Source organism: Periophthalmus magnuspinnatus, chromosome 10 (assembly GCF_009829125.3).
Source record: "Periophthalmus magnuspinnatus isolate fPerMag1 chromosome 10, fPerMag1.2.pri, whole genome shotgun sequence".
Lineage (NCBI taxonomy): Eukaryota > Metazoa > Chordata > Actinopteri > Gobiiformes > Gobiidae > Periophthalmus > Periophthalmus magnuspinnatus.
In genome coordinates, this window is record NC_047135.1 from 11,258,596 (window position 1) to 11,285,036 (window position 26,441).

The following is a 26,441-nucleotide window of genomic DNA, read 5'->3' on the forward strand; positions in this document are numbered from 1 at the left end:
ATATATATATATATATATATATATATATATATATATATAGATAGATAGATAGATAGATAGATAGATAGAGAGAGAGAGTTTAGTTTAATTTTTAAATAGATGGCACATTTGCGTCACTTTTTGTGTGTTTGTATAACTGTTTCGTCCTGACCCCCTGCTTGTTCACCCAGTCCGCCAGGGTTCCTGTAGATTTAGATCTGGTGGTACTGGGCAAGCCGAATATTTTCCATGACAGTACTTGGTGTGAAAGGTTTGGGAGCCACTGAATAAATTCCCAGACAAACATTATTGGTGGGTTTCCTCTGAATTCTATGCTTCCCTTCATCAACCTAGAACATATGCACAGAAGGCTAATCTTCTAGCTATAGACACTCCGGAGTCTTGACCAAGATCCTGGCTCCAGATCTGGAGATGGGCCTGAAAGGTTTCCCCTGCTGCTTTGCAGGATAGGTCAAATGTAGAGGACAAATTTCCATATGAGGGCCATATATTTGGTGATTCACTGTCTTGTCTTTTTTCTGTGGGACTGTGTGGCCATCTGTTCAGTCAGGGCAGTGAAGAAAAGATCTTTACACTGAAGTGATGGACTGCTGAGGGTGGATGGTGGATGCTAATGTTATGTATACAGTTACACAAGGAACAAAGACTTTAATGTTTTATGGTGCATTGGTGTAAGAGTGGTTAGCCTCTCTCTGCTTTTCTTTTCCTCCCTCTATCTGTTTTCAGATTCTGAATGAATGTGATGATGTCATACTCCCAGATGGGGGGCAGAAGAAGCCAGAATTTCCTATTGGTTATATTATGCTTTGTCATTAAATATCCAAAAGGTAAATGCACAAATGGTAAACCTGATAATTTCTATTACACTAGACAAAATAGACTCATTGATTTTAGCTGCCCCCATCTGTATTAAATATATTGGCCTACTGAATGTTGTGATGCCATCTGAAACATAACAATAGATGAATTTAAATGGTGCATATTGAATTAAAAAGAATGGTTGTCTGTCAATGTTGTATGCAGATGTAATCTAGCTCTGCCTATAAGTAACTTCCAATGTATTAGGAGCCCCTGTATGTTCATCATGGGTACAGTTTTAGATGTTTTTGATTGCGAGATAAGGCCAAAATAATCTCTCTTTTTATCTTTGATCTTTTCCTTATATTAACTTGAGATTGCCACAGTAAACTTATCTCATGGTGTTTTGGTGATTTGAGATTAAATTTTTTTGGATGTAGTGAATGTAGGGGAAATGACTTGCTGCTCTAGCTGTTGCTTATTTGATGATTTTTTTTTTTCCCATTTTGTTGAACTAGTAAACTCATTTTGTGGAGATGTTTCGAACTCATAGACCCATGGCCATGCACGTACAGACAGGAAATGGCTTTGGGGTTAGTCGCTGTGACAGTGCGTGCACCCATACATAAACTCCATACATGAACAGGTTTCTAAGGAGCTCATAAAAACAGACTTACCTTGGATCAGGGGCAGGTAAATGTCCCCAGACTTCTGGCTGCCTTTGTCTGCAGCGAATTTTAAGAAAGTTGAGTTTAGACTAAATGTCAAAATTAAAATAAGGCCATGTTTTTTTTTTCTTCATTTTGATCATTTTCATTGCACTAAAAACCCCTGAGTAGGCTTGCATCTCCACAAATCTGACTCTCATTTGGTTTGGAGACCTTCTCCTGATTGTTTCCATGGAAATGTTGTTGTTTTGACTTGTTATGACATAAAATGTATCTATATCCATGGAGATTATACGTAAGTATGGTTTTAACTTTCTGTTTCCATAGAATCATGCTGGTGACATGCAACCTCCAGAAAGTTACATACTGTTGCTTTAAGGGTTCCTATTCCACTAAAAATAACCAGTTTACTACAAAGGGGCCCTTATATCACTTTGCAAATTGCCCCAGGGGTCAATCCTTGGACCCCTTTTGTTCAGCCTCAACATGCTGGCATTAGGTCAGTTAATACATAGCAATAATGTGTTGTACCACAACTACACAGATGACACTCAGATCTATGCGTCACTGGCAGCAGGTGAATATGGACCAGTGGATGTACTCTGCCACTGCATCCAACAGATCAGTGTGTGGATGCAAAACAACTTTCTCCAGTTTAACTCAGACAAGACTGAAGTCATAGTCTTTGGCCCACAGAAACATAGACGAAGTGTCAGCAGTCACCTTCAGTCTTTCTCTTCAAAGCCTTCAAATCAGACTAAAAATCTAGGGATAATAATGGACTCAGACTTGAACCTTAACAGCCACATCAAGTCAATAACATCTGTAGCTTTCAAATTGCATCTCACAAATGTTAATGCCATATGAACCATCTCACACTCTGAGGACTTCAGGGACTGGCCTCCTGCTGGTGCCCAGAGTCAGGACTAAACATGCATCAGAGTTTCACTTATATGCAGCAAAAATCAGTCTTCCTGAAGATGTGAGACAGACCTCTACTTGGCAATCTTTAAATCCACGCCACATTTAAATCCAACAGTTCTGTTTAGCTGTGCATATGACTGAATGATTTATATTCTGCATTCGTTTTATGATGATTATATTTTGATTTGTCTGTATTGTGATTTTAATGTCCTTCTTATTCTGTAAAGCACTTTGAATTACTTTGTGCTATCCAAATGACCTTGCTTTGTCTTGAAAAAACACTGGATTAAAATTTATAACACTATCTTTTTGGCCTATATAATCTTACTCTTCGGGCCAACTATATCCTCACTCTCTTGACTTAAGACCATGCGCTGAAAGCTGTTGTCCACATATCAGTAATTGTTCGCTCGTACATTTCCCGGCGACGCTGCGGTGAACTGGAGCGGACACGGCACCGACTCCTAGCGCAAACACCACTCAACCTGTTGGTCCACGTTTTTGGAGCAGGGGCACTCAGCCATCGGGGCCCAAATCCATTCAATTGGCTTCACACAATTAGCGCAGTGTCAACAGAGAGGCAAGCTGTAGGCAGGGGGAGCTTTCATGCAGCACCATGGAAACTGGGTCCGCCGCGCGTAATCAAAATCCGCACGAGAAAGAAAGGCAAAGCTTGGGTCATGTTTAATATGGGTTATATGTGAGAAAAAATTGTGCACGAAAAAGAGTTAATAATAGGCTACTTCATTGTCACAGTAGGGAAATTGTCAATTTGTGGTGCAGATCAGTGGCTTATACTAAACTAATTATTACAACAAGTTGGCCCAGTGAGAAAATAATTATACAGTAATTGCTTTTGACTGCACTTATCCACAATGGGACCAATTTGAACCTTTTCTGAATAGATTTATAAGGGGTTTGATCTCTCAGAACTACCACCTGTTAATGTAGTAGAAATTACAGTTTTTTTGTGTGATTGTGATATTCAACTGTATAAAACATCTTCATAGTAAGTAGGCTATTGTGAAGCGCTAATATAATTTCACAAATTTGGCATCGGGTAATCATTGTTAATCCCAGGGCTAACAAAGTCACATGAGGATTGTTCTAAAGTCTTTCATCGAAATTTGACCTGAAAAGACCCCATAATGACATTATGGGGTCTCCCACTCTCTCCCACAACTGTAGTTTTCTATTGAAATTTGTAATATTATTATTGAATAAAAGCCACTTTAGAAAAATCGTATAATCCTACATTGGTAGCTGCATTTGAAAAATGCCAAGCCTTGTTAAAGCCAGTTGCATAAGTGTTCCATTTCTACCTGAAATGACCTGAGGACCTACTGAAATTGTCTCGTGACGTCTGTGGAGGTCCCGGCCCTGAGGTTGGCATGGACCTGCAGACTGTTCATGAAGCTGTTACAACGTGTAAATGTTATGTAATGTGTAAGTATATGTGTCCTATAGGAAACATGCTGATCACATATATCTGGTCAGTACATTTAGGCTTAATGTAAATAATAATGTTTAATATGAGCCAGTGTGTTTAGCATGTTTATTTGTCCATAATGCTGTGCAGGTTATAATGGTAGCCTACTTTCAATTGCACAATATAATAATACATTGTTTGTATATATATATATATATATATATATATATATTTTTTTTTACCCCTAGCCCCATAATAATAATAATATTAATTTAAAAAAAAAATCTCCAATACAACTTTATTAGCAGAATAATTGTAGTTCCAGGCCTATTCTACCATTACATCATGTCTCTGCTGCATATGTAGGTCATTTTGTTCTCTTTAACTTGTGCTATCTTATCCAAATTCACTGCTTCGCCTCTTATTGGGTTAACTGTGTACTTTGTGCAGTGACAGCCAGTGTTAACAGTAGGTCTCTCCAGTGGCCCATTTTTTAAAGCATTTTTTTCTCCTGTTCCCACCAGAATTCAGGTCAGGAGGCAGAGTTTGGACAGGGAGCTGTTTCTTGTCCTGTAAACATGAGAGTCAGCTGCCACCTTCCCACTGAGGTCCTGGTCCAGTTTGAACTGGTCCCAGCCGAAATACCTCACAATAATACAACACAACAGCAGCTTTAGTGCTTCAAAAATGGAGCTAAACCTTCTCAAAGGTCTTGTCCACATGCCAGGCTCCCAGCAACACAGTACACTGCAGGCCACTGTTGACTTACAGAGCCAAACGTGTAGTTACAATGACTGGAATGTAGGGCAGGGCAATATGACCAAAAAATGATAACTTTTCCTTGTCATATTGACAAAGCACAAGCTCACAAGTCTCTAGTCACTGATGATTTGAAATAATCCATCTTTATGTTATGTAAATTTCAATTAATTGCAGTGCCCTAAATCAATGTTTTTGTAAATTATTTTATCTGCTTTAAAGATGCACTGTGTAACTTTCCTAGTGGAGGGTTTGTTTCCATGGAAATGTTATTGCTTGGCCTAGAATGCTTCACAGTGTGGCATTTAACTTTTCTATCTCCACCAGGGATAGTTACAAGCCAGGTCTTGTTTTTCAACATATGTTTTGTACAATAAGACTGCCTGTAATTATGTTTGAGCTTGAGTTATGACAATCTGTCTTAAGCAGCCTCTGATTGATGTGGCCCAGAGTACAAAACATATAACATTGTATTAATACTTGCAAACAAGGCAATCGCAACAAAGGAGGTATGATGTTACACATCCTTGTAGCCAATTTTTTTTTTTTTTATTATCAAAGCATCAATTATCAAAGCAGTCAATTCACTGCTGTGATTGGCTAAAACTCAGCTGAGAGTCCCGTCTCTTCCCGAATGAACATCCCGAATGAACATCGATGAGACGTTCCAGACTGATATGACAGAGCTAACTTCATTAGCGCTGTAATAAGGTTAACTTGTAATTGAATAATTCATGGATACATTTAATGTCATACTTTGGAACATTTGAGACAAAGTAAGAACGTTCCTTTGGAGACAAACAGGTGGAACCTCCCACCAGAAAAGTTACATGGTGCACCTCTAACACAATTTTGTTATACTGTGTGGTAATACCTTAAAACAAGTGGGTATGGAAGTAAAGCATTTGTTTTATAACTAAAAGTTTGGTCCTTCAATCACTTTACCCCAAGTCCATAACAACATAACAATGACCAACCATTGGAAGTGTAAAAATAAATAATAAAAAAAAAATATAAAAAAAATATAAAGAATCTAGCCCAAGCATGTAAATAATCAGTGAATACTTTTTGCTGTGTAGTTTTAGCACTATTGATTTTTTCATACGTCCAATGGCTCAGGGAACACATTGAGCAATTTGGGTCCTTCAGTAAAAGGCCTTACCCACCCCCCACCTCCTCCTCCCCACCTCCTCCTCCACACCTCCTCCCCTCCTCTTCCCCTCCTCCCCACCTCCTCCTCCCCTCCTCTTCCCCTCCTCCTCCTCCCCCTCTCCCCCCTTGCTCTGGTGCAGGACTCTGGGTCTGTGTGGTCCACCCTTCAGTGACCAATCAGGAGCAGGCTTTTAGCTTCCCTCCTGTCGGCCATGCTCTGCAAACAACTGTCTGTCTCTCTGTTTGTCAAAGTCAGTTTCCCAACCATTTATCAGCGGCTACAGCGCATCTGATTGAATAACTTAGTCCTTTTTTAGACCTGATTTTGACCTGTTTTAGTCCTTGTTTAATCTTGGTCTGGTTTGTTTTCTTGGTTGAATATTAGTTTAGACTTACCTGCCTATAATTTAGTCCTGGTCATTTTTCCTGGCTTTGTTCTTGTGTAGTTGTTGTAGTGGTGTCCAGGCTTAGATCTGATTTAGTCCTGCTTAAGACTTTGAGAGTTTAGTCTTGTTTTATGTCTAGTTTAGTCCTGGCCTGTGACTGTCCTGTTGAGTTCTTGTATAGTTGATAGTTACAGTTATAGCAGTGGACCTGTTTTAGTCCTGGTTTAGACTCAGGCTAGTCTTGGTATAAACTTTGAGTAGTTGAGCGTATTTTGAACCAAGCCAAAGTAAAATTGAACTGTCTTAATCTATGGACTATATACGTAATTTATCATTAATTAGCAGACACTGCACATCTGTGGATAGAAAGAGTTGCCTTCTCCAACAAATGTCAGCAGGTAGTGTCTTGCCTAAGGACACAATAGCATGATACAAGTTGGATCTGGGATTGAACCAGCAATTTTTGATAAGACACTCCTCATTAGATGCTAGTTTGCAGAGCTTTTAATATAGCACAGATTTGATATCGAAGTGGAACTTTTTTTTTTTTTTTTATTATAAAATCAGTCCTGTAGAAAAAACTATGGTCACTGTTTAATTTGAAAATCTTGTTTTTCTCAAAGTGTAATGTCTTATTTTCCCCTGCTTTGGCAAATGTTGAAATGTGGAAAGTTATGTTGCAACCCTTGTAGTACCCGTCCTGCAAAGCAGAAATGTGTACATGGGGCCTTCTCCCCCCTTCTCTCCTGTCTCATCTCTCTCTCTTACCCCTTACTCTCTCTTTCTCTCTCTCTCTCTCTCTCTCTCCTTCCCTCCCTCTGTCCCCTTCTCTCTCCTTTTCTCTCTCTCCCTTATTCTTTCTCCCTCCAACCTCTTTCTCACTCTCACCTTTCTCCCTATCCCTTCTCTCCTCTCTCTCTCTTTCTCTGCTCTTTCACCTCTCGTCCTCCCTCACTCTGCCCCATGTATGTTTCTCTCTCTCTCTCTTTCCTTAATCACTCCCTCCAAACTCATCCCTCTTAAACCCCTTTACTTCTCCCTCTCTCTACCCATCTACCCTCTCTCTCCCTCTCTCTCACTCTCTACCCTCTTCTTTATCCCTCCCTCTGTCGTCATCACCTCTCTCTCACTCTCCTGTTCCCTCTCTCTTTCTCTCTTCTCCTTCCTCTCTATCTTTCCTAATCTCCCTCCTCTCACTTGCTTTCTCTCTTTCTCTCTCTACACCTCCTCTCACTTGCTCTCTTTACCTCCCTCTGCCCCATCTGTCTTTTCTCTTTCTCTCACACCCTCTCCCCGTCCTAACCTTCTTCACCCCCCCTCCTGTCCTGTGAATGGGGGGTGTGGACTGCTCTGCTCCTAAACTATGGCCCTCTACTGAGCACTAGTGAGCTTACAGTCACAGCAGAAGTGTACAAGGCTACACTCCTCTCTATCGGACCTCTATAATTTTACGTTTTAGCTTCTTTTGGTCTTTTTGCATAGTTGCTATTTGAATAGGGTTGCTGTTTGCAGATTTTCAGGTATGTAATGTTTGCATTGCACATTTGCAGTGAAAGAGCTGGCTGTTTGAACATGCGTAATTCGCCTCATGTTTTAACTAGTGACCCAAATATTTCAGAGCGTATCAGTTGGGGTAAATATTGTTGTAGGTATTTTAAAATTCAATTGAAGTGGTCTAGACTCACTGTCACCAATATTTATAAGGTCTATAGGTCAAAAATAAGTGTACCGTCTACTACAACTTCTACTACAGCTTCTGCACACATTTTATAACTGCAACATTAATTGAATCGAAATCGCAATTTGAATGGTTGCAATTAGCAAATCGCTGACATTTTTGAAGTACCATAATTTAAAATAAAATATCCTTATTCTCTTATTGTACAGAGTATTTAGACATGTTCTAAAGTATGATCCTCGTATTAGTTTGTCAGTTCATATTTCAGTCTTTTTGTCAATTCTCTTGAATGTGTTTCAACAAAAGACTATCATTAAAACATAAAGTGCAAATCTAATCACACATGCAATGCTTGTAATGTTTCTGTGCAAGCAATATAGATACAATAAGATCAAATTTTTAAGATTGTGAAATAAAATACTAAATGTATTCATCTCATGGTGTAGACTGCATTACAGTTTAATACTTTTGGCTTGATCATTATTTTAAAATGCAAGTTTATTGATTTGTAAGGTTACAGTACACTTTATTGTCCCAAATTTGTCTTCTGCATTTGACCCATCCTTCAGTGCTGCTGGGGCAACCTGTAAGGAGCACTGGGCAATTCTGTTAAGATATATCATGTTTCATAAAATTATAATAAACAGCAAATTGCTTAACTACAACCATGTCTTTACAGACTGCTGACCTCTGACCTCTTTAGTTAGTTTAACTCTCCAATTAGAGGGTCCAGATTATACTCCTGATTGTGAACCAGGTCTAGTCCAGGTCTAGTCCAGGTTTAGTCCAGGTTTAGTCCAGGTTTAGTCCAGGTTTAGTCGTTTCATCCTTGGGGATGCCTACAGGAGAATTATGAGTAATCTTACTTAGTTAAGGCTTGTAATGTTACTCTTTGTTGAAAAAACACCATATTACTCAATTGAACAATGTTCATTTGAATACATCTTATTTCTACTAGTTCATTCCATGTAAAAATCTATGTAATGTTTAGTTTTACAGTGTACATTGTTCAAATTACATAATAACACATATTATATTGTTATGCAAATGAGCTGTCACTTGTACTAATACATTCCTTTGGTCTGAAAACTCCATAACTAATACCTGTCAATGCAAAGTAGATGGCAGTCAGTGCAATTTACTGTCAAAATGTTTGCTAACAAAATCTCCACTGAAGTACACTACACAGTCTTGCCTATTCATTGTTATGTGCTAATGTTATCCATAGGGGTCCTTTGCATATAGTCGTCTCTTTTAGCCCAAAACAATGAAACCCCTTTTTGTACTATAGCGCTGGACTTATGAATGCACCCTTTTGAGAGCCCAGATCTGGACTCTAACCCCAAACAATGGACTTTAATGGGAAGCACAGTCTGCACATTGCCACACTCTGGCTCTTGGTTCTTGGCTGCTTTCCTAGATTACACGTCACTATTTGTAGGGTTAACATCTTTCTCCGAGGTGGGTTATAATCCAGTACATGTACTCAGTTGAATAAATTATTGTTGTTCAGCATGCATTAGAGGTTATGTAACTAATATCTTGAACTCTTATACTCATGTTCAATCCAGTTTTAGATTCAAAACATTAAAAAAATTAAAAGATTAACATTTTCATTTACCTCAGCATATTTATCATTAATGTATTTATTTTATTTTTGGTGTATTCTGAAATGCACTGTGTGGCGTCACAATCCAGATATTTCTTATGCCTGTACCAGGTTGAAATTCATGCAAAGGTTATACTAGGAAGGGCATCTGATGTCTTACAATGTTAGCTTGAATGCAAATCATTAACTTTTGAGTTTTCACATTATTTTATTATTTACATTGGTAAATGATTTTACTTGTTTACAGTTTTTCCCCTTTTTCCAAACATCAAAGGTGCACTAACATTTCTGGTGTGCAGTCGACCACCTGCCTGTCTTCATGGAGATGTTATTGTTTTGCCTGGAAAGTTCCACAGTATCGTATTAAAGTTATCAATCTTGCATGTAATCAGTAAGATATTTTTATTGCTGCAAAATATCTTGAAAAGATGTATTCTTTCTGGGAGCGGGATCACCTCTTCACAGATCTGGTTTGTAAGTGTAATGCCATATTGTGAAACATGCCAGGCAAAAAAATAACATGGTGAAAAGCAGGCAGCTGACCCGCCACCAAAAAAGTTACCGACTGCATGTTTAAATATATACAAATTGTTTCCCAGTCTTTTACGTAACTTTTTACTTCTCCTTGAGTAATATGAGTTTGCTTAGGGGGCTCTGATCTCTGTGTTACATAATTTAAGCAGGCTTTTCACCATTTCGATCCTTCGACTGGATAGTGAATATTTTTAACGTGTTGGGTCTTGTTCAAACATTGACAAGGTGTAAAAGTACTGATAAAGGAGCAAAAAATAAAACCTACTTAAGTTTTACCAGTTTTAAAACGCACTTAAAGAGTAAACAGTAAAAGTATTTCATGCAGATGTTCAGATCTAATAGCTTCAATTGTGATGATTAAAGATTTTTGGTCAATTTTGTTCAACAATTGAATTAATATTTTTTTCTTAGCTGTTTTGATTTGTAAATTTGTGTTTGCTCAAATTCTGAGCGTGATAAAAATAAATCCTCAGCCTTTTCTGCATTTCTCAAAAAATAATAAAAACATTTACTTTTCAGTCCTGTTCAAAAATATAGTGGAGTAGAAAGTACAGATACCTGCTCTAAAATGTAGTGAAGTAAAAGTAAAAAGTATTCACTTAAAAATTCTAAGGTAAGTACAAATACCTAACATTTTTTACTTAATTACAGTACCTTTCTACTTTTACTTTGTTATGTTCCACCACTGATACTGAGCCTGAACAGAAATGCAGTGGCAGCTGTCACTATGACTTCAGTATCAAAGGATTGTTTTCTTTGACAAAATGCAGTAGCTAGGGTTAAATATATATAAAATGTCACTTGTGTCATATGCAGTAGCAACGCTAAAAATAGGTGATAAAGTAATTAAATTTTCTTGTGTTTGTTCAGTAATTAATGGCACATCTTTTAATGTAGTAGAATGTAGTTATGATAATGTAATGTTTTATGCATTACAGGCTTGTCAAAGTCTCTCAAAGTGCTCTTTATTCATTATGAATTCACTCAATAACTTAGTGGAATGCTACTTCTGTAGTAACAGCTGCCCTCGGGCTGTCAGCAGAGAGGTTGCCAATCTGTGGCATAAGACCCTCTGACCACCACTTACCAGTTCAAAAAAGGAATCAGATAGAAGTTAAGATGATTTAGAGTGGGCTATACAACCAGAAGTGTCAAGTTTGGACACCAAAATATTTTCTGTCAGAAACCTGGCACCTTGGCGAAATACATGCATACTTCACAGCAAAAGAAGTTTGCGGGTTTGACCTGGCCTTGTGGAGTTTTTATGTTTCTCTTCGTGTCTGGGTGGGTTTCCTTTGGGCACTCTGGTTTCCCCGATCAACCCAAGCCTAGCTCAAGATCTGGAGATGGGTTTCCAGAGTGCTGTACTGCAGCGCCCACTGCTCCTGACAGGTTACCTCTGTGGCACTGATTAAAGGATGGGTCAAATGCAGAGAATGGATTTCACTCATGAGGGATTAATAAAGTGTACCTTGAGAACCACAAATGGTACTGGGACTGAAAATATCTACAGACAGCTGTGGAGCTTCTGAAAAAAAACGAGCCCTTTAGTTGCAATATGAACTTCCTTGGCCTAATTGTTGTCTCCTTTCTGCAGGTGCAAAGATGTTGGACAAATGCCTGACGTTTGGCCGGTCCCTGGTGCGGAGGAAGGTGGTGGACATGAGCTCTCTGGAGGAGTCTAATCTGTGCCGTTGCCTGGGCACAGTGGACCTCATCGCGCTGGGGGTGGGCAGTACTTTGGGGGCAGGAGTCTACGTTTTGGCTGGAGAGGTGGCTAAAGGTGACTCGGGGCCCAGTATTGTTATATCTTTTCTGATAGCAGCTCTGGCTTCTGTTATGGCTGGACTGTGCTATGCTGAGTTTGGGGCTCGAGTGCCTAAAACAGGATCGGCATATCTATACAGTTACGTGACTGTGGGAGAGATCTGGGCCTTCATCACCGGGTGGAACCTCATTCTGTCATATGTCATTGGTAAGTCACTATTAAACAAGTTTTTTCAACAAGAATTTAAGCACTACATTTAAACACTGCAGTATGCATCTTTACTGGTTGAGAGTATGCGACATTCTTGTCTCCATGGGGATTATCTTGCTTTGCCTAGAATGTTCCACAATATTCTTTTAAACAGATAATGCCATCAGGCCAAGTTACAGATCAGATATGTAGAAAGGCGACACCACTGACAGTAAGAATGCATGTGTTTCAGGGTATTTTTTTAGCAATACAATAAACGTGTAATGGAAAAAATGTAAGATAGATAAGTTTAACTCCATACTATGGAATATTCTAAGATATTCAAACTGGGAATAAATTGGTACTAAACTCAGAACTGAACCTGGACTAGAGCATGACCAGGTTTAAAGCAGGACCAAAAGTCTACACAAGAATGAAACTGGACTCAAACCAGGACAGAGCCAGCCCAAGACAAACTATATTGGAGGATTTGGAAGCTGATTTCCTGGTTGGACACATAAATTGATGTAATAAGACTTTTTACTGGTCACAATGTTTGATTGTTCTGTAGCTACATTGCACATTCAGATCCATTTTGTCTTATTTTTGTTTAATGTTGACTGACCATTGTTTTCAGTCTCTGCACTGGTATTAGTTGATATCGTGTATCAGCAGATACTTAGGTTATAGTATCAAAATTGGTATCAGAACTAAAAAATCTAGATGGACGCAGCCCTACAAACTATGACCTGAAAAACTTCCATTTCTCATTTTCTTGATATAGTGCATCATTTATTCCACTGCATAATTTTCCCCTGACCTTAAATACCCTGTTGTTCGGGCAGGCACGTCATCAGTGGCCCGTGCCTGGAGTGGAACCTTTGATGAGATGATTGGAGGACACATCGAGAGCTTCTGTAAAACCTATTTCAGCATGAACTATCCCGGTCTGGCCCCTTACCCTGACTTCTTTGCTGTATGCCTCATCCTGCTCCTCTCTGGTGAGATTTTGGATAAAACTGATCGAGGTTTTTATTTGGAACAAATTTGTGCAGTTTGTAAATGAGTCTGTAAGTGAACACAGCTGGAGCAGTTTAATCAAATGCAGTCAGGAAGTTTTGAACCGAGTTACACAAAGACTCCACATTGAGCCAAGCAAAGAAAGTTAATATTTTTGGTTCATTTTTGAAACAATATGGTTTTAATTTTTACATTTTTAAACAATTTTATGAGGTACTTATATGCTGTTAACAATCTTACAACTTTCAATTACCTGGCCAGCCAGAACCACATGCTTTGACAAATTTGACATATCCTTGTGATTTCTATTGGGCGTGAATGACAGGAGGATTAACCAATCAGGAAGTTGCATGGTCCATTTGTGTCAAAACAAACATGGCTACATACACATAAGAAAAAGGGATGAAAAAGAATGCAGAGGATTGAGAAACAGCTTCCTGTTACATTATGATGACTTTCCCCATTCTAAATGTATAATATTTTGTTTTAATTTTTTTATGACTATGGCAACATGTCTTTATTTCTCATCATTCTGACATCCATGGATAGTATAATGAGTTGTGTACAATATAGGCATTATGCAATGTTCAGCCCAAAATAATAATCAATATCAAAACGATGAATGAACTCTTCAGGAAAGTTTCACATTGTCCAGTTTACCAGCGATCTGACCAGAACTGAAGAAGCAGCTTGGATGAACAGCAAAACGTCCTCACTTCTACAATGATTTGTCCATCTGACAGATTTAAACTTTGTCTTTTGCTATGGATCAGACCGCTGGACAACATATTTCAGTATCAGTACTAGCTCAAACACTTTTAGTATCAATTCATGGGTACCTGCAGTAATACACAGTAGCATTATAAATAAATAAATAAATAAATAAAACATTAATTAGTTGGTCATAAAGATCTTTATTGGGAAAATAGCACTAGTGATAGTTGTAGTTGCAGTAGTAGTAGATGTAGAGGTTGCTATTGTAAGTAGCGTACCATATTTTCCGCACTATAAGGCGCACCTAAAAGCCTTTAATTTTCTCAAAAACGCACAGTGCGCCTTATAATCCGATGCGCTTTATATATGGATCAATATTGGTCAATTATGACACCCGTAGTCAGGAGGCGTCTCCGAAGTAATAGCGGTAATAAGGGATTAAGGACTGAGCACACTATGGGCCAGTATAGCTCACCTAGACCTAGACTTTTATTCTTTTTTAGCCATAAAAATCATGTTAAACGAAGTATCAGAATTTACTGCATTTTTTCCACACAACTACTTCTATTTTACACATCCATCCGTATTTTTTTCTTTTACGCATCGAATAAATGACTGGGAAAAACCCCGCGCTCTCATTCGTCACCTTCAGGACAACAGAGGCAGATTACCGTAATGACGGTAAAATATTTAGATAGCCCCGTGTCTCCGCTTTGAGACGCCGTTTAAATTTACATGAGAGCACGACTGGGCGCGGAGTTACGCTGCTGGAAAGTCCGCAACCGCGAGTCTAACGGCGACGATAGGATCCGACGATATAGGGATAACGGGGAGACGGGGAGACAGCGCCACAATCTGCCAATGGATTGCGGATGCCTGGGCTGATATATCAGTCTCAGTTCCCTTTAGCGTAGCTCCATCTCGTCGATGCGTAACACAACCCCAGATACTACAGTAGTTTCTATTCTATGCGCCTTATAATGCGGTGCGCCCTATATATGAAATTTGTTTTAAAATAGGCCATTCATTGAAGGTGCGCCTTATATTCCGATGCGCCTTATAGTGCGGAAAATACGGTACCTTTACTACACACTAGTAGCAGTAGTATTTAGTATTTTAAATGTTTTCATGGTAATTTGATCTTCCAACTTTTGGCAGAAGTAAATTCCCAAACTGTTGATTTTGTCCTGGTGCCAAGTTACGCGGGTCAAGTCAGAGCACAAGCAATTTCATGGCACCCCCTGGTTTTTTTCCCCAAATCTACTCAGAATGAAGATTTATATACAAATATTACTGTTTCAAGTTATACCAATATATCATTTATTTGACTTTTATATTGTTTCTAAGCCACTTAACAATCTGCTACATTACTTACTCACTCCTTGGCCTAAAATGATATTAACAAAGTAAACAAGGCAAGGTGAGTGAAGTGTCTTGTCCAATGACACAATGGCAGCATGCATTGTGCGTGGCAGGGATCTAAAAACCTACCTTTCCTTTTGGGTTTGGTCCTGTTTAAGTCCTGGTTAGGTTTTGGTCTACTCCTGGTATTTATGAGTTTCAGAATGGTAAAAAAAATATAAATAAATAAATAAAAAATAATATATATAGCCAAACATAGAATTGTACCAAATAGGAAGTAAACAGTTTTAAACCGTTTATCCAGCTGGTTTCCTGACTCAGAGTCATTACACTGTTTTTATAGCTTTCCTGGTCATGTTGTTTCTAATTCTCAAAATTAAATGATTAGGTTAGGGCTTTGAAGTGTTCAAGCGAAAAATGAAGAAGATCGTTTCGTACTTTAGAGTTACAATGATTTTTTCAATGTATTTTTTCTTCTAGGGCTGCTGTCATTTGGTGTGAAAGAGTCTGCCTGGGTCAACAAGGTCTTTACCCTGATAAATGTTCTAGTTCTGTTGTTTGTGATCATCTCTGGGTTCATCAAAGGAGATGGGGAAAACTGGAAAATTTCAGAAGAATCACTCATCAATATGACCATGACAAAAAGGTAATTTAAATTTTTTTTTTTTTTTGCCTCAACAGAGGGGTCGGCGAAAGAGCAATATAAAGTTGTATTAAGACCTGATCTTGTGCCAGTCTCCTAGAAATGTTAGTCTATATAGTGATTCAATGGTTTTCTGTTTTTCTGTTCCAGCCTTTATCATACATGAATGATTGACCAGCAAATAAAAGTGCACTGTGTAACTTTTCCAGTGTAGGGACTGTCAAATACTTGTGTCCATGGAGTTATTGCTTTGCCTGAATGTTCCACAGTATGACATGAAATGTATCTAACTAGCATTTAGTTCATTCCAGCTGCTTATGTGTCTAAAATACATATGTCCTTGCTGTGAATAGGGTCATTTTCCACAGATTTGACCTGCCACTTGCTTGTCTCCATGGAGATAAATACCGGTACATTTAATGTCATACTGTGGATCACTCTAGATGCGGCAATAACAGGTAGACTCACAGGAAAAGTTTCAAGATAGTTTAATTTGGAATCTCATTCTTAACCCTACATTTTTAGCCAGACTCTAACAAAATTGTGAAATATTTCGCATTATCCCAGCCCTACATTAAACTTATTGTTTCAGAATCAGGGAGTACATGTATGAATAATATGCCATGTTTCTCTCAAAGAAACTTAACCCCAGCGGTGAACGTGAGCAGTGACTATGGGGTCGGAGGATTCATGCCATATGGATTCAGTGGGACTTTGGCCGGAGCTGCTACCTGTTTCTACGCCTTTGTGGGGTTTGACTGTATCGCTACAACAGGTACATATTATAACTGCACATATTTAATACTTGGACTAATTTAACACTATAATAATAATAATAATAATAATAATAATAATAATACATTGGATTTATATAGTGGTTTTCACAGTAACTCGCGGATGCCGTACATAGTGTGACCATACAACTGTGCAAACTTTAAGTCACTTTCATTCACATTGTCTTATTCCATTCGTAATTGACCAGTTTTACAAAATCAAATTTTCTGAATTAAAAGTAAATATAATGCGACATAAACTGCACTTTACATGTAGGTTTATGGTTATGGAGGATAGATTGAATTGCAATTACTTACTTTTACTTCTAAAATTGTAACATCACTTAAACGTGCAATATGTAACATTCTGGTGGAAAATCTTCTACCTGCTTGTCACTATGTCGATGTTAGTTTTTTATTTCAGTACAGGTGTTTTTATTGTTCAAAGACACCATCAAAAATAAAGTATACCTGACATGTAACCCAGTGGTGCATTCTTTTGGTGCTTCCTTAGAAAGATAGATAGATATTTATCTATCTATTTTTGGAACATTCCAGACAAATCAATAATATCTCCATGGAGACAAGCAGGTGACAAACCCTCTTAATCTTGACTTCTTTATCCTTAGGTGAGGAGGTGAAGAACCCTCAGAGGGCCATCCCGATTGGTATCGTGGTGTCTCTGACCGTGTGCTTTTTGGCTTATTTTGGCGTTTCCGCGGCGCTCACTTTGATGATGCCGTATTTCCTGTTGGACGAAAAGAGCCCCCTCCCCATGGCCTTTGAGTATGTGGGATGGTCTCCAGCCAAATACGTGGTGGCCGTGGGCTCCCTCTGTGCTCTGTCCACAAGGTAAGAAAAAGTTTAAACTTCTCTGGTGCTGGTATTTGGAAATCAAGTGTAAAAAATACAGTGGTGATTATTGGGATCTTATCAGAAATTGAAAACAAAACACCCTTCAGATCTGGCATTAGAAATTATTTATTTGTGTGGTTTTTCAGGCATTGTTTTGTATTTTTAAAGCACTATTTGCACAATGTAATTCATTTGGTGCATTCATTTTGATGCAAATGAACAGTAAAAAAGTTAAAACATGGAAAAAAGATAACATACAGGAAACATACAGGAACTTTTACTTCATAAATACTATACTTTTAATTATATTCATATTATATTACTAACTATTCTTTTTAATACCAGTTATCCATTCCAGATCCAACATGTGGTCCTCCAACTAAAGTGTTACCATCTTTAAATTTCGACCTGACTTATGTGTGGCCTGACTGCTTTATTTTATTTTTATTTTTTTATCTACACAAATTAGTAAAGATTCTCAGTTGCCATGAGTACTACTGTGTCTAAAATTCTTATTTATATATAACAACATGTGACTTCAAGAACATGTTGCATTTAGATGATGGCTACAGTGATGTTAATGTCAGTTCTGAAGGTGTTTGTGTTTCTCAGTTGGATTGATTCATTTTGCTCACTGTGTAACTGTTGATGCTTATCTTAACTCTCTATGCTGTAATACCGTTTCTATTTTTGCATGTCAGTTTTGGGGTGTATTTTCAATCAAAACAGGATCAAATGTGTTTCTTCCATGAATTTTTTTTATACTAGCTCTTGTTCAACTTGTTTGACCAATGCAAAACCTATATGACCAGACCTGTCACGATAAACACTATATCGACTTATCGTTCAATACATGACAGATGGAACAATACTTTGGGGGTTAGTATTTATTGTGGGTACTTTTTCTTTGAAGTAGTGGGGAGTATTTTGTTACTTTTCTGTACTATGATGAGATGTGAGCTGTAGAAGGTTGAATTATGAACTTGTATGATGCATTATAGACACAAACTCACTACTTAAGTGTTGCATTCTGTTATCTATTTATTGCAGTTACTGATTTTTTATTTTTATTTTGTACATTTAGAATTCTTTTTGGGGGATAATTCTGCTTTATAATTTGGTTTCAATATTATTGCTTATCATCTATATTTATTTCAACAATATATCCCACTTCAAAATGTGCTATTGTGGCAGTTCTATACAGGACCAAACAACAAAGCAAAACACAATTTTAAAAGTGTACTGTCTTTTCTGGTGAAAGATCCACTACGTGCTTGTGTCCATGGAAATACCATTGCTTTGCCTGAAATTCTCCACAGTAAGGCATTAAACACATCTGTCTAGCTGTCATTTAATGACACATGTTTTTATTGCTCAAAAATGACTCATACATTCTTACTGTATCTGATCTGACCTGCATCTTAGCCTTGAATAAATAAGTTTAATGCCATACTGTGGAACATTCTAAGTGACACAATAACATCTCCATGGAGACAAGCAGGTGGAATTACTTTCCACCAGAAAAGTTACAGTTACATTTTTAAGTAAAAATTGCCTAATTACACATTAGGAGTAAATTAAGTCTAAACCTAATCTATCAGAGACTCTAAACAGGAAGTGCCAATCATTGTGGAATTAGTTCCTGATACAGTACTCCTGATTTATTTACCCCAGCTGCTGAGAATGTGGCTCCAGGTCCCACCCTTTGGCAGGTTTCAAACTCTTATGCAATGACACAGTCCTCTTGTTTATTTTGAACCGAGCAGCAGTAACCTATGACTGTAAAATATTCCCCCAGTGAGCGTCCACACCCTCCTTTCTCAACAATAACTCTATTCTACTATTCAGAAATGCCTAAACTAACAGCTCACAGCTAAAACTTCAGACATTTTCCTTGGTCTGCACTATAAGAGAAAAATAGGCAATATTCAGTAACTATGTTTTGTATTACAGGAATGATATTATTTTGGTATTTGAAGGCACACAGTTAAATTAGAACAGAAATGTTTTTAATTTACTGTGTCAGAATACAAACTTAATACTGACTCAAGTAAACCAAGACTAAAACAAGGCAAACAAATTATGTTTAAAATTTGACTTTTTAATAATTATTTTCAATTTCTGTCAAATAAGTCCTTTATTTTTTATTGTGATAGTCCATTTTGCAATATTGTAATATAATTATTTCTGATACATTTTGCCTTACATTTTACGATACCGAACTGGTCCCTATTTACAGATGAAGGCTGTGAGTATAGATAAAGGAGATGTCTGAAAAAAAAAAGATCATTATAAACATACAAAATATCTTCATGAAATACAGTTATGTTAGCAAGCAAACCAAAACTTACTTAAAGGTACACATATAACTTTTATGGTGGAAGGTCCGCCACCTGCTTGTCTCCATAGAGATGTTTATTGTGTTGCCTAGAAAGTTCCACCGTATTAAAACATTAAACTTAAACTTAAACTTATCTAACTCCACCAAGTTGCAGATCCATATATATATATATATATATATATATATATATATATATATATATATATATATATATATATATATATATATATATATATATATATATATATATATATATATAGTGAGAGAGAGAGATTTATTTATTTTTTTCTTTCAAAATATTTCTTTAGCAATACACATACACATATAATTGATGTACAACATAGTTAAGTTTAGTAATGCCATACTGTGGAACATTTCATGCAAAGCTATACCATCTCCATCACAAACAGGTGACGAACACACCTCTCAAAAAAGTTACATACCGTACCTTTAACTAATCTATAGCCCCATCATAATCAAGGAAGAAACACATTGCTAGTTATATTGTATTGCTTGTGTGTAATTGGGACTAATGTGTTTTGGCCTGTGCATGTTGTGTTGCTGCAGTCTGCTGGGCTCCATGTTCCCTATGCCTCGTGTAATCTATGCCATGGCCCAGGACGGGGTGCTTTTCAAAGCCTTAGCCCGAATCAATCTCAAAACCAAGACTCCTCTTATCGCCACTATGAGCTCCGGTGTGGTAGCAGGTGAGAGTACAGGGCTAATTTCTGCTAAATCTCTGTGACATCTGTGTGACAATGAATCTTTAGCTCATTGAATCTTCTATTTCAAGGTTCATTTGTGGATTCCGTTCATGTTTTGTTTTAGTTTTTTTGTGGCCCTGGTTTAAAAAGCAGGTTCAAACTCAACTCCAAGTACAAAATGTCAACAGCTGCAAGGTCAATGAGCTCTCTGATTGGTTCATTCACACATTTCAAAGTTATCAATGAAATACCAATCCTGGTTATACTGCACGAGTCAATACTTGAACAAAGAAGTGCAATGACAGATTTGTTTTCTACAATAGTAAATATTCTAAGCTTGTAGGAATTTTATGGAATATTACATCAACTGCAAGTAACTCTCTATACTTTGTGTTTCCAACAAACTTGTGTTATCCTACCAAATCTCACAATTTTCACCTAACTTTAGCCTTATTTTTGAAAACATTTTATTACACTTAGAAATAAAGGTATTCATATGTTATGTTAAGTAAGTAAGCAAACTTTATTTATCTAGTGCTGGCCGCAAATTGCCTCACAGTTAAAATTACATCAAAAAGTGTGCAACAAATTACAGTTAGTTTATCAGTAAGGCTAAATGCGTTCTCAAAGTCAAGCAATCATTTATACTTCGGCAATCAATTAATGTATATTTCCAACATAAATTCACACTTTTAAAGGAGAACTCCTTTTAGAACTCAAACCTGACTTAACATGTAAACTCTGAGTTGTTAAATCTGCTTATCTGAACCAGGACCACTGTATTTAACCCTTATGTCTGTACATGTTTAACCTGAAACTCTCTCCTCTAGCTTGCTGGGGTCCATGTTCCCTCTGCCCCGTATTCTCTTTGCCATGGCACGGGACGGTATTCTTTTCAAATTTATGTCCAAAGTCAGTAAGCGCCAGTCGCCCGTAGCTGCCACCATGATGGCTGGTACCACAGCCGGTAAGCTCACCATGAGATGGGCACATCTGTTCACCCATTATCCTTCTATTGGGGTGAACTGTGAACTTGTTGGTGATTGTAATCAGTTGTTTTGGTGGTGGCTGCATGCAGAAATTGGTGCCAAAGTGCATGTTGTTTTATTGATGGATATTGTGTTTGTGTAATGTGATTCAGCCCCTTAATTTCAGACTTTAAGTGACAGTATGAAACTTTCTGGGGTGGAAAGTCAAGTGCATGATTCCATGGAAATAGAAAGTTACTTCAGAAGATTCTCCATTGAGACAGATATGTTTGTACTATACTGTGGAATATTATAGTGCCATAATGTGGAATATTATAACCAAAGGAACAACATTTCGATGGAAACAAGCAAGAAGAGCCCCTCCAAACCCACTCATTGTAGGGATGCATGTTTTTCCATGTTTTCAGTGTAATAAAATATAATGGTCCATGATGGTCCATTTTTAGGCCAAAAAGTTACATACTGTAGGTTAAAGTTAGAAGAAAAGCTGAAATTAACAGCTGCTTTGGTGCTGTTCGTCGGTTAAACGTTTTTTCTCTATCTTTTCTTAACATGTGCCAATTAAGACAAATCTTTTAAAGTTCAGAGGTAAATGCTATTTTGCACTAAGTGACAGGGACTTGTATTAACCTCATTATATGGTATGGAAATTTGTCATTTGCATCTAATCCAACAATAACACAGGGGCAACCTGTCAAAAGCACTGCATATGTGGGACCCACATATAGATCTTAAGATTGTGTGTGTTTTGGCTAAGCCACCTTGCCATTATGTTGTATCTGAAAAGATGTCTTCAGTCAACTCAAGGTACTTATTGACACCTTTGAGTCATTTGACATGTGCCATCACAGCTATTTATCTTCATTGCATTGATAAAGCGAAAGAGGACAATGTGGCCAATCAAAAATATTTATTTAGCTGTTCGCTGTTGTCTGCATGAACGCGCTGCATGAACGCGCTGCATGAACGCGCTGCATGAACGCGCTGCATGAACGCGCTGCATGAACGCGCTGCATGAACGCGCTTTCAACATGTACATTTATGTGTTTGTTGACCAAATACCAAGGTCCTCACACAATATTTCACAATGTTAAAGTGAGTAGGTATTTGCTCACTCCCAGTTTGAAAAGGTCAACAAAGTATTTTTAACAACCATGCTTGTGCCATACTTGTACTAGCAGAATTAAAATACCTGTTAAGTTGTTTTAGTGCCATCACTGTTTTTACTGGCCTGGTCTCAAACAAGTACAAGTGCCAATAACATTTTAAAATAGGAAGGCCCACAAACTCAAACAAAGCTCTAGTTAATTTAAAGGCACACTATGTAACTTTTCTTGTGGATGGTTGACTACCTGTATGTCTCCATGGAAATGTTGTTGCTGTGCCTGGGGTGTGTTTAATGCTCAGAATGTTGAAATGTTGAACCTGATCATTTCTATTACTGACTGAAACCCAGAACACTCTAAATCACACATGTATACTATACTATTATTGGCCTATAGAATGTTGTGATGTCATCTGAAACTGAGCAATTGGTGCCAAATATCAGGTAGATTTTCTATATTGGACGCAACTTATTGTGCATATGGACATTCAGAAACATGTGGGGACCCTGATTTTGCATTTACACTGTACTGACTGTATTCTGTTTGGTTGCCATAGCGATCATGGCATTCCTGTTTGACCTCAAAGCCCTGGTTGATATGATGTCCATTGGGACCTTGCTTGCCTACTCACTGGTGGCCGTCTGTGTCCTCATCCTCAGGTCAGTACACTTTAAAACTGGATTAATACACAGTATTTTACCATTTGAAAAGTACATTGGATTTTTTGTGTTTAATTAAAACAGACTCTATCTACATATTTATGGGTTTCTTTCTGTTATAGGTGACTTTTCATAAAACAAATGATTTAATATTTTGTTTTAAATTGCCAATTGCTATGGCAACATTCCTAAAGTTTTATAGTTGGGAAACCCATGGAAACCCATGGATATTGTGCAGTAATTTCATCCACGCTTTATCTTCTTATCTGGGCTGATAAGCAAAACAAAAAATACACTGGCTTGATTTACCCTTGAATTGGCAACAGCATGTATTTAATATTTTATGGTAGTTTTAGTTTAATTTTAGTTTAATTGCATTGTAAAAACACGTTGGGACATTAGCATTAAAGTCAATTTAAAAAGTCAATTTGTGTTGCCTGCTCGTCTCTGTAGGGGAAACTTTAATGCCACACAGTGGAACATTCCAGGAATAGGAATAACTTCTCCGTGGGGACAAGCAGGTGGCAGACCCTCCATCAGAAATATTAGATATTGAACCTATAACTCAGACATAAGAGATCACAGACCAGTCCAACTGTTGCCTTAGGAAGAGTGTCTGAGCACTTGCTGTATTTGAAAGCTCCTCCTTGCCTCCCCTGTGCTGTGTTATGTCACTGATGCAATTGTGTTGAATGTGTCTTTTGTGCTTCTCTAAATCTAAGTAACTGAAAGGTCTTTGCTTAGGTTTACGCAGGCCTAAACTCCGGACCTTTGCACAGAGCGGCTAATGGCTCTAAGATCTATTTAAGGCAGATGGGAATAGTAAACATGTTTTGGAGGGAGAGTACTTCCTGTTTCCAAAATATACAGGTTTGGCCCAATATAGAAGTTAACATATGCTAGGTGTTTGAATATTATTCATAGTCAGAATGCATACAAAATATAAGCCAATCTCAAGCATAATAAGACTGATGATCTTCATGTCAATATCAAGCCTGCATAAATTAAGGAAGTCAGTAATCTTTTATTAAGTCGCTTTAGATCAATATTGCAATTTAAAATATCCAAATTATGACTTAATGATCCATGGGTATCAAAGATTATAATCAAATAGCAGCACGATAAAAAAAATATTTCAGGGGTTAATAGTTTATCTGTTAGGCTACCTTTTTTATTGAAATTATGTGACTTGATGTAAAACCAAGAGATTTATTTCCTTCCATTTTGCATGAAGAAACACTATTCATCTAATACATTTGTCCAAAAAGAAAAAAAAAACCCAAACAAAACATCCACCTGTTATTCAGTGGTTCACTATTTAAATTTCACTTTAAGATTGATCCCTCTCACATAGGGATATCATATCAATTACACCTATAGCTTTCTCGAACTGTGGTGTGTGTATCACTGTTGATATGCAAGCTCCTTCTGTAGCAATGATGTAGTGAAATTTTGCACCTAATTTGGCACCAATTTAGGCTTGGATTAGTCCTGTTTTATACCAGGTTTAGATCTGGTGGTACTAGGAAAGCACCATGTTTTCTAGGTGATACTTGGTGTGAATAGTTTGTGAGCCACTGACCTATGTACCAATATGTACACAACATACACATTTTTTAGAGTTCATGACCTTTTTCCTTTGCCCGTCAGGTACCAGCCAGACGGAGTCTTAGAGCGGCAGTCCGGTGTAGGGGAGAAGGACTTCCTGTCTGAGTCGGACCTCACAGAGTCAGAGTCCCACCTGAACATGATAAAGGGGACGGGGTCTAATCTACAGGCCGTGCTCCAGCCCCCTTCTTCCCCCTCAGAGCAGTCCTCCTTTGTGGTCAACATGTCTGTGGGACTTCTGGGTAAGAACACAGCAAGAGCGTCATGCTATTATAAACAGGTTTGATAATAATTTGTAATAAGCAGGTTGGATCTGTGAGGTTGATTTGTAATCATTTTAATAGTCAAAATACAACCACTTTTTTTGACAGTTTAATCTAAGAATAATAAATTCATAATCACACATGAATTAGCCTAATCTTGATCTTAATTTTTGTTTGTACTGGAGATGTGGGCATTTTGTTTTTAACGATTAAGTGGTTCTTGGTCCAAAAAAGTGAGCTACACTGGTCTAGATACATAGATGAAAATATAATTATACAATTTAATATTCATTACAATTCTAGCAAAACCTGAGGCAACTGATGCTGATGTTTTTCATTTCATTGGTAAAAGGATGCAGTGCAGATTTTGCTCCTGGAACTTTTTCATTTACTGTGAGCTGGCTTGCATCGCCACAAACCTGACACTATAATATTACACAGTACGGCTGTGTAAAATGTATCTATCTCTATGGACAATGTTCCAATCCCCCTTTCTCTCCACTCAGTATTGTTGGTGTGTGTGATGAGCTACCTGACCACGTGTCACGTCAGAGCCATCGTGTCTCTGGAGGTTTGGGTCCTGGTCCTGCTCAGCCTCTGTCTGCTGCTCTTCAGTCTCTGTGTGCTTATGATCTGCAGACAGCCTCAAACCACTAAGAAAGTCTCATTCATGGTACAAAGACTGGATTTAAGTGCTTAACTATGAGCTAAAAGACACAAGTTAAAAATAAATATATTAATATACTAAAATATATTACTTATAGGTTCCTCTGCTGCCCTTCCTGCCCATCGTCAGCATCTTTGTTAACATTTATCTCATGGTTCAACTCAGCGGAGATACGTGGATCCGCTTCTCTGTTTGGATGGCTGTTGGTAAATGTCATGCATTTTCTTTTATAGTTTGTAGCTTTTTAGCCAAAAGACTAAAATGAAAACATGTTTATTGCACTGAGAAACCTGACAACTACTTAGCCTGGAGAAGGGCCTCCTGCTTCTTGTTTCCATGGAAATGTATTTCCACAATAAGGCATAAAACTTATCTATCTCTATGGAGATTGTTCCCAAGTATGATTTTAATGTTCTATTACCATGGAATTATGAAGGTGACATGCAACCTCCAGAAAGTTACATACTGTACCTTTAACCTCTTGAGTTAAATCTTTATGCTAATCAGAAAAAAATAAATAAAAATGCTTGTTAGTCCCGACTTGTATTAATGGGCTCTCTTTGGTTTGGACTAGCTTTGCAACAACGAATCGATGAATAATTAAAATAATCAGTTATACAAATTGAGAATCATTGCATGGCAGGGGACAGAGTGTTAAGTTCCATTGCCACTCACAGAGGAAATCAAATATATAAAATATGCACTATTGTTTTCACATTTACAGAACATTCTCTGGTTGCATTGCATTTCAGTCATTTAAATCATATGTCTGTGTAATCCCTCAGTTGTCCAGATCTAATCCATAGTAAAAGCTAAAAGTAAAAAATGTCAACTGGACAAAAA

The 26,441-nt window shown here is 37.6% G+C and overlaps 1 protein-coding gene across 1 annotated transcript in view; it reads left to right on the forward strand.

Moving 5' to 3' along the window:
- The first annotated feature begins 7,516 nt into the window (after positions 1-7,516).
- Positions 7,517-26,441, forward strand: part of slc7a2 (solute carrier family 7 member 2) — a 19,468-nt gene continuing 543 nt past the window's right edge. Inside the window, exons 1-11 of the mRNA XM_033973645.2 lie at positions 7,517-7,636; positions 11,535-11,912; positions 12,740-12,895; positions 15,471-15,636; positions 16,272-16,408; positions 17,036-17,258; positions 20,170-20,309; positions 22,958-23,060; positions 24,711-24,910; positions 25,438-25,604; positions 25,696-25,804. Coding sequence (XP_033829536.2) covers positions 11,543-11,912; positions 12,740-12,895; positions 15,471-15,636; positions 16,272-16,408; positions 17,036-17,258; positions 20,170-20,309; positions 22,958-23,060; positions 24,711-24,910; positions 25,438-25,604; positions 25,696-25,804 — 1,771 coding nt within the window. The 5' untranslated portion in view covers positions 7,517-7,636; positions 11,535-11,542. The remainder of the gene's footprint in view (positions 7,637-11,534; positions 11,913-12,739; positions 12,896-15,470; positions 15,637-16,271; positions 16,409-17,035; positions 17,259-20,169; positions 20,310-22,957; positions 23,061-24,710; positions 24,911-25,437; positions 25,605-25,695; positions 25,805-26,441) is intronic.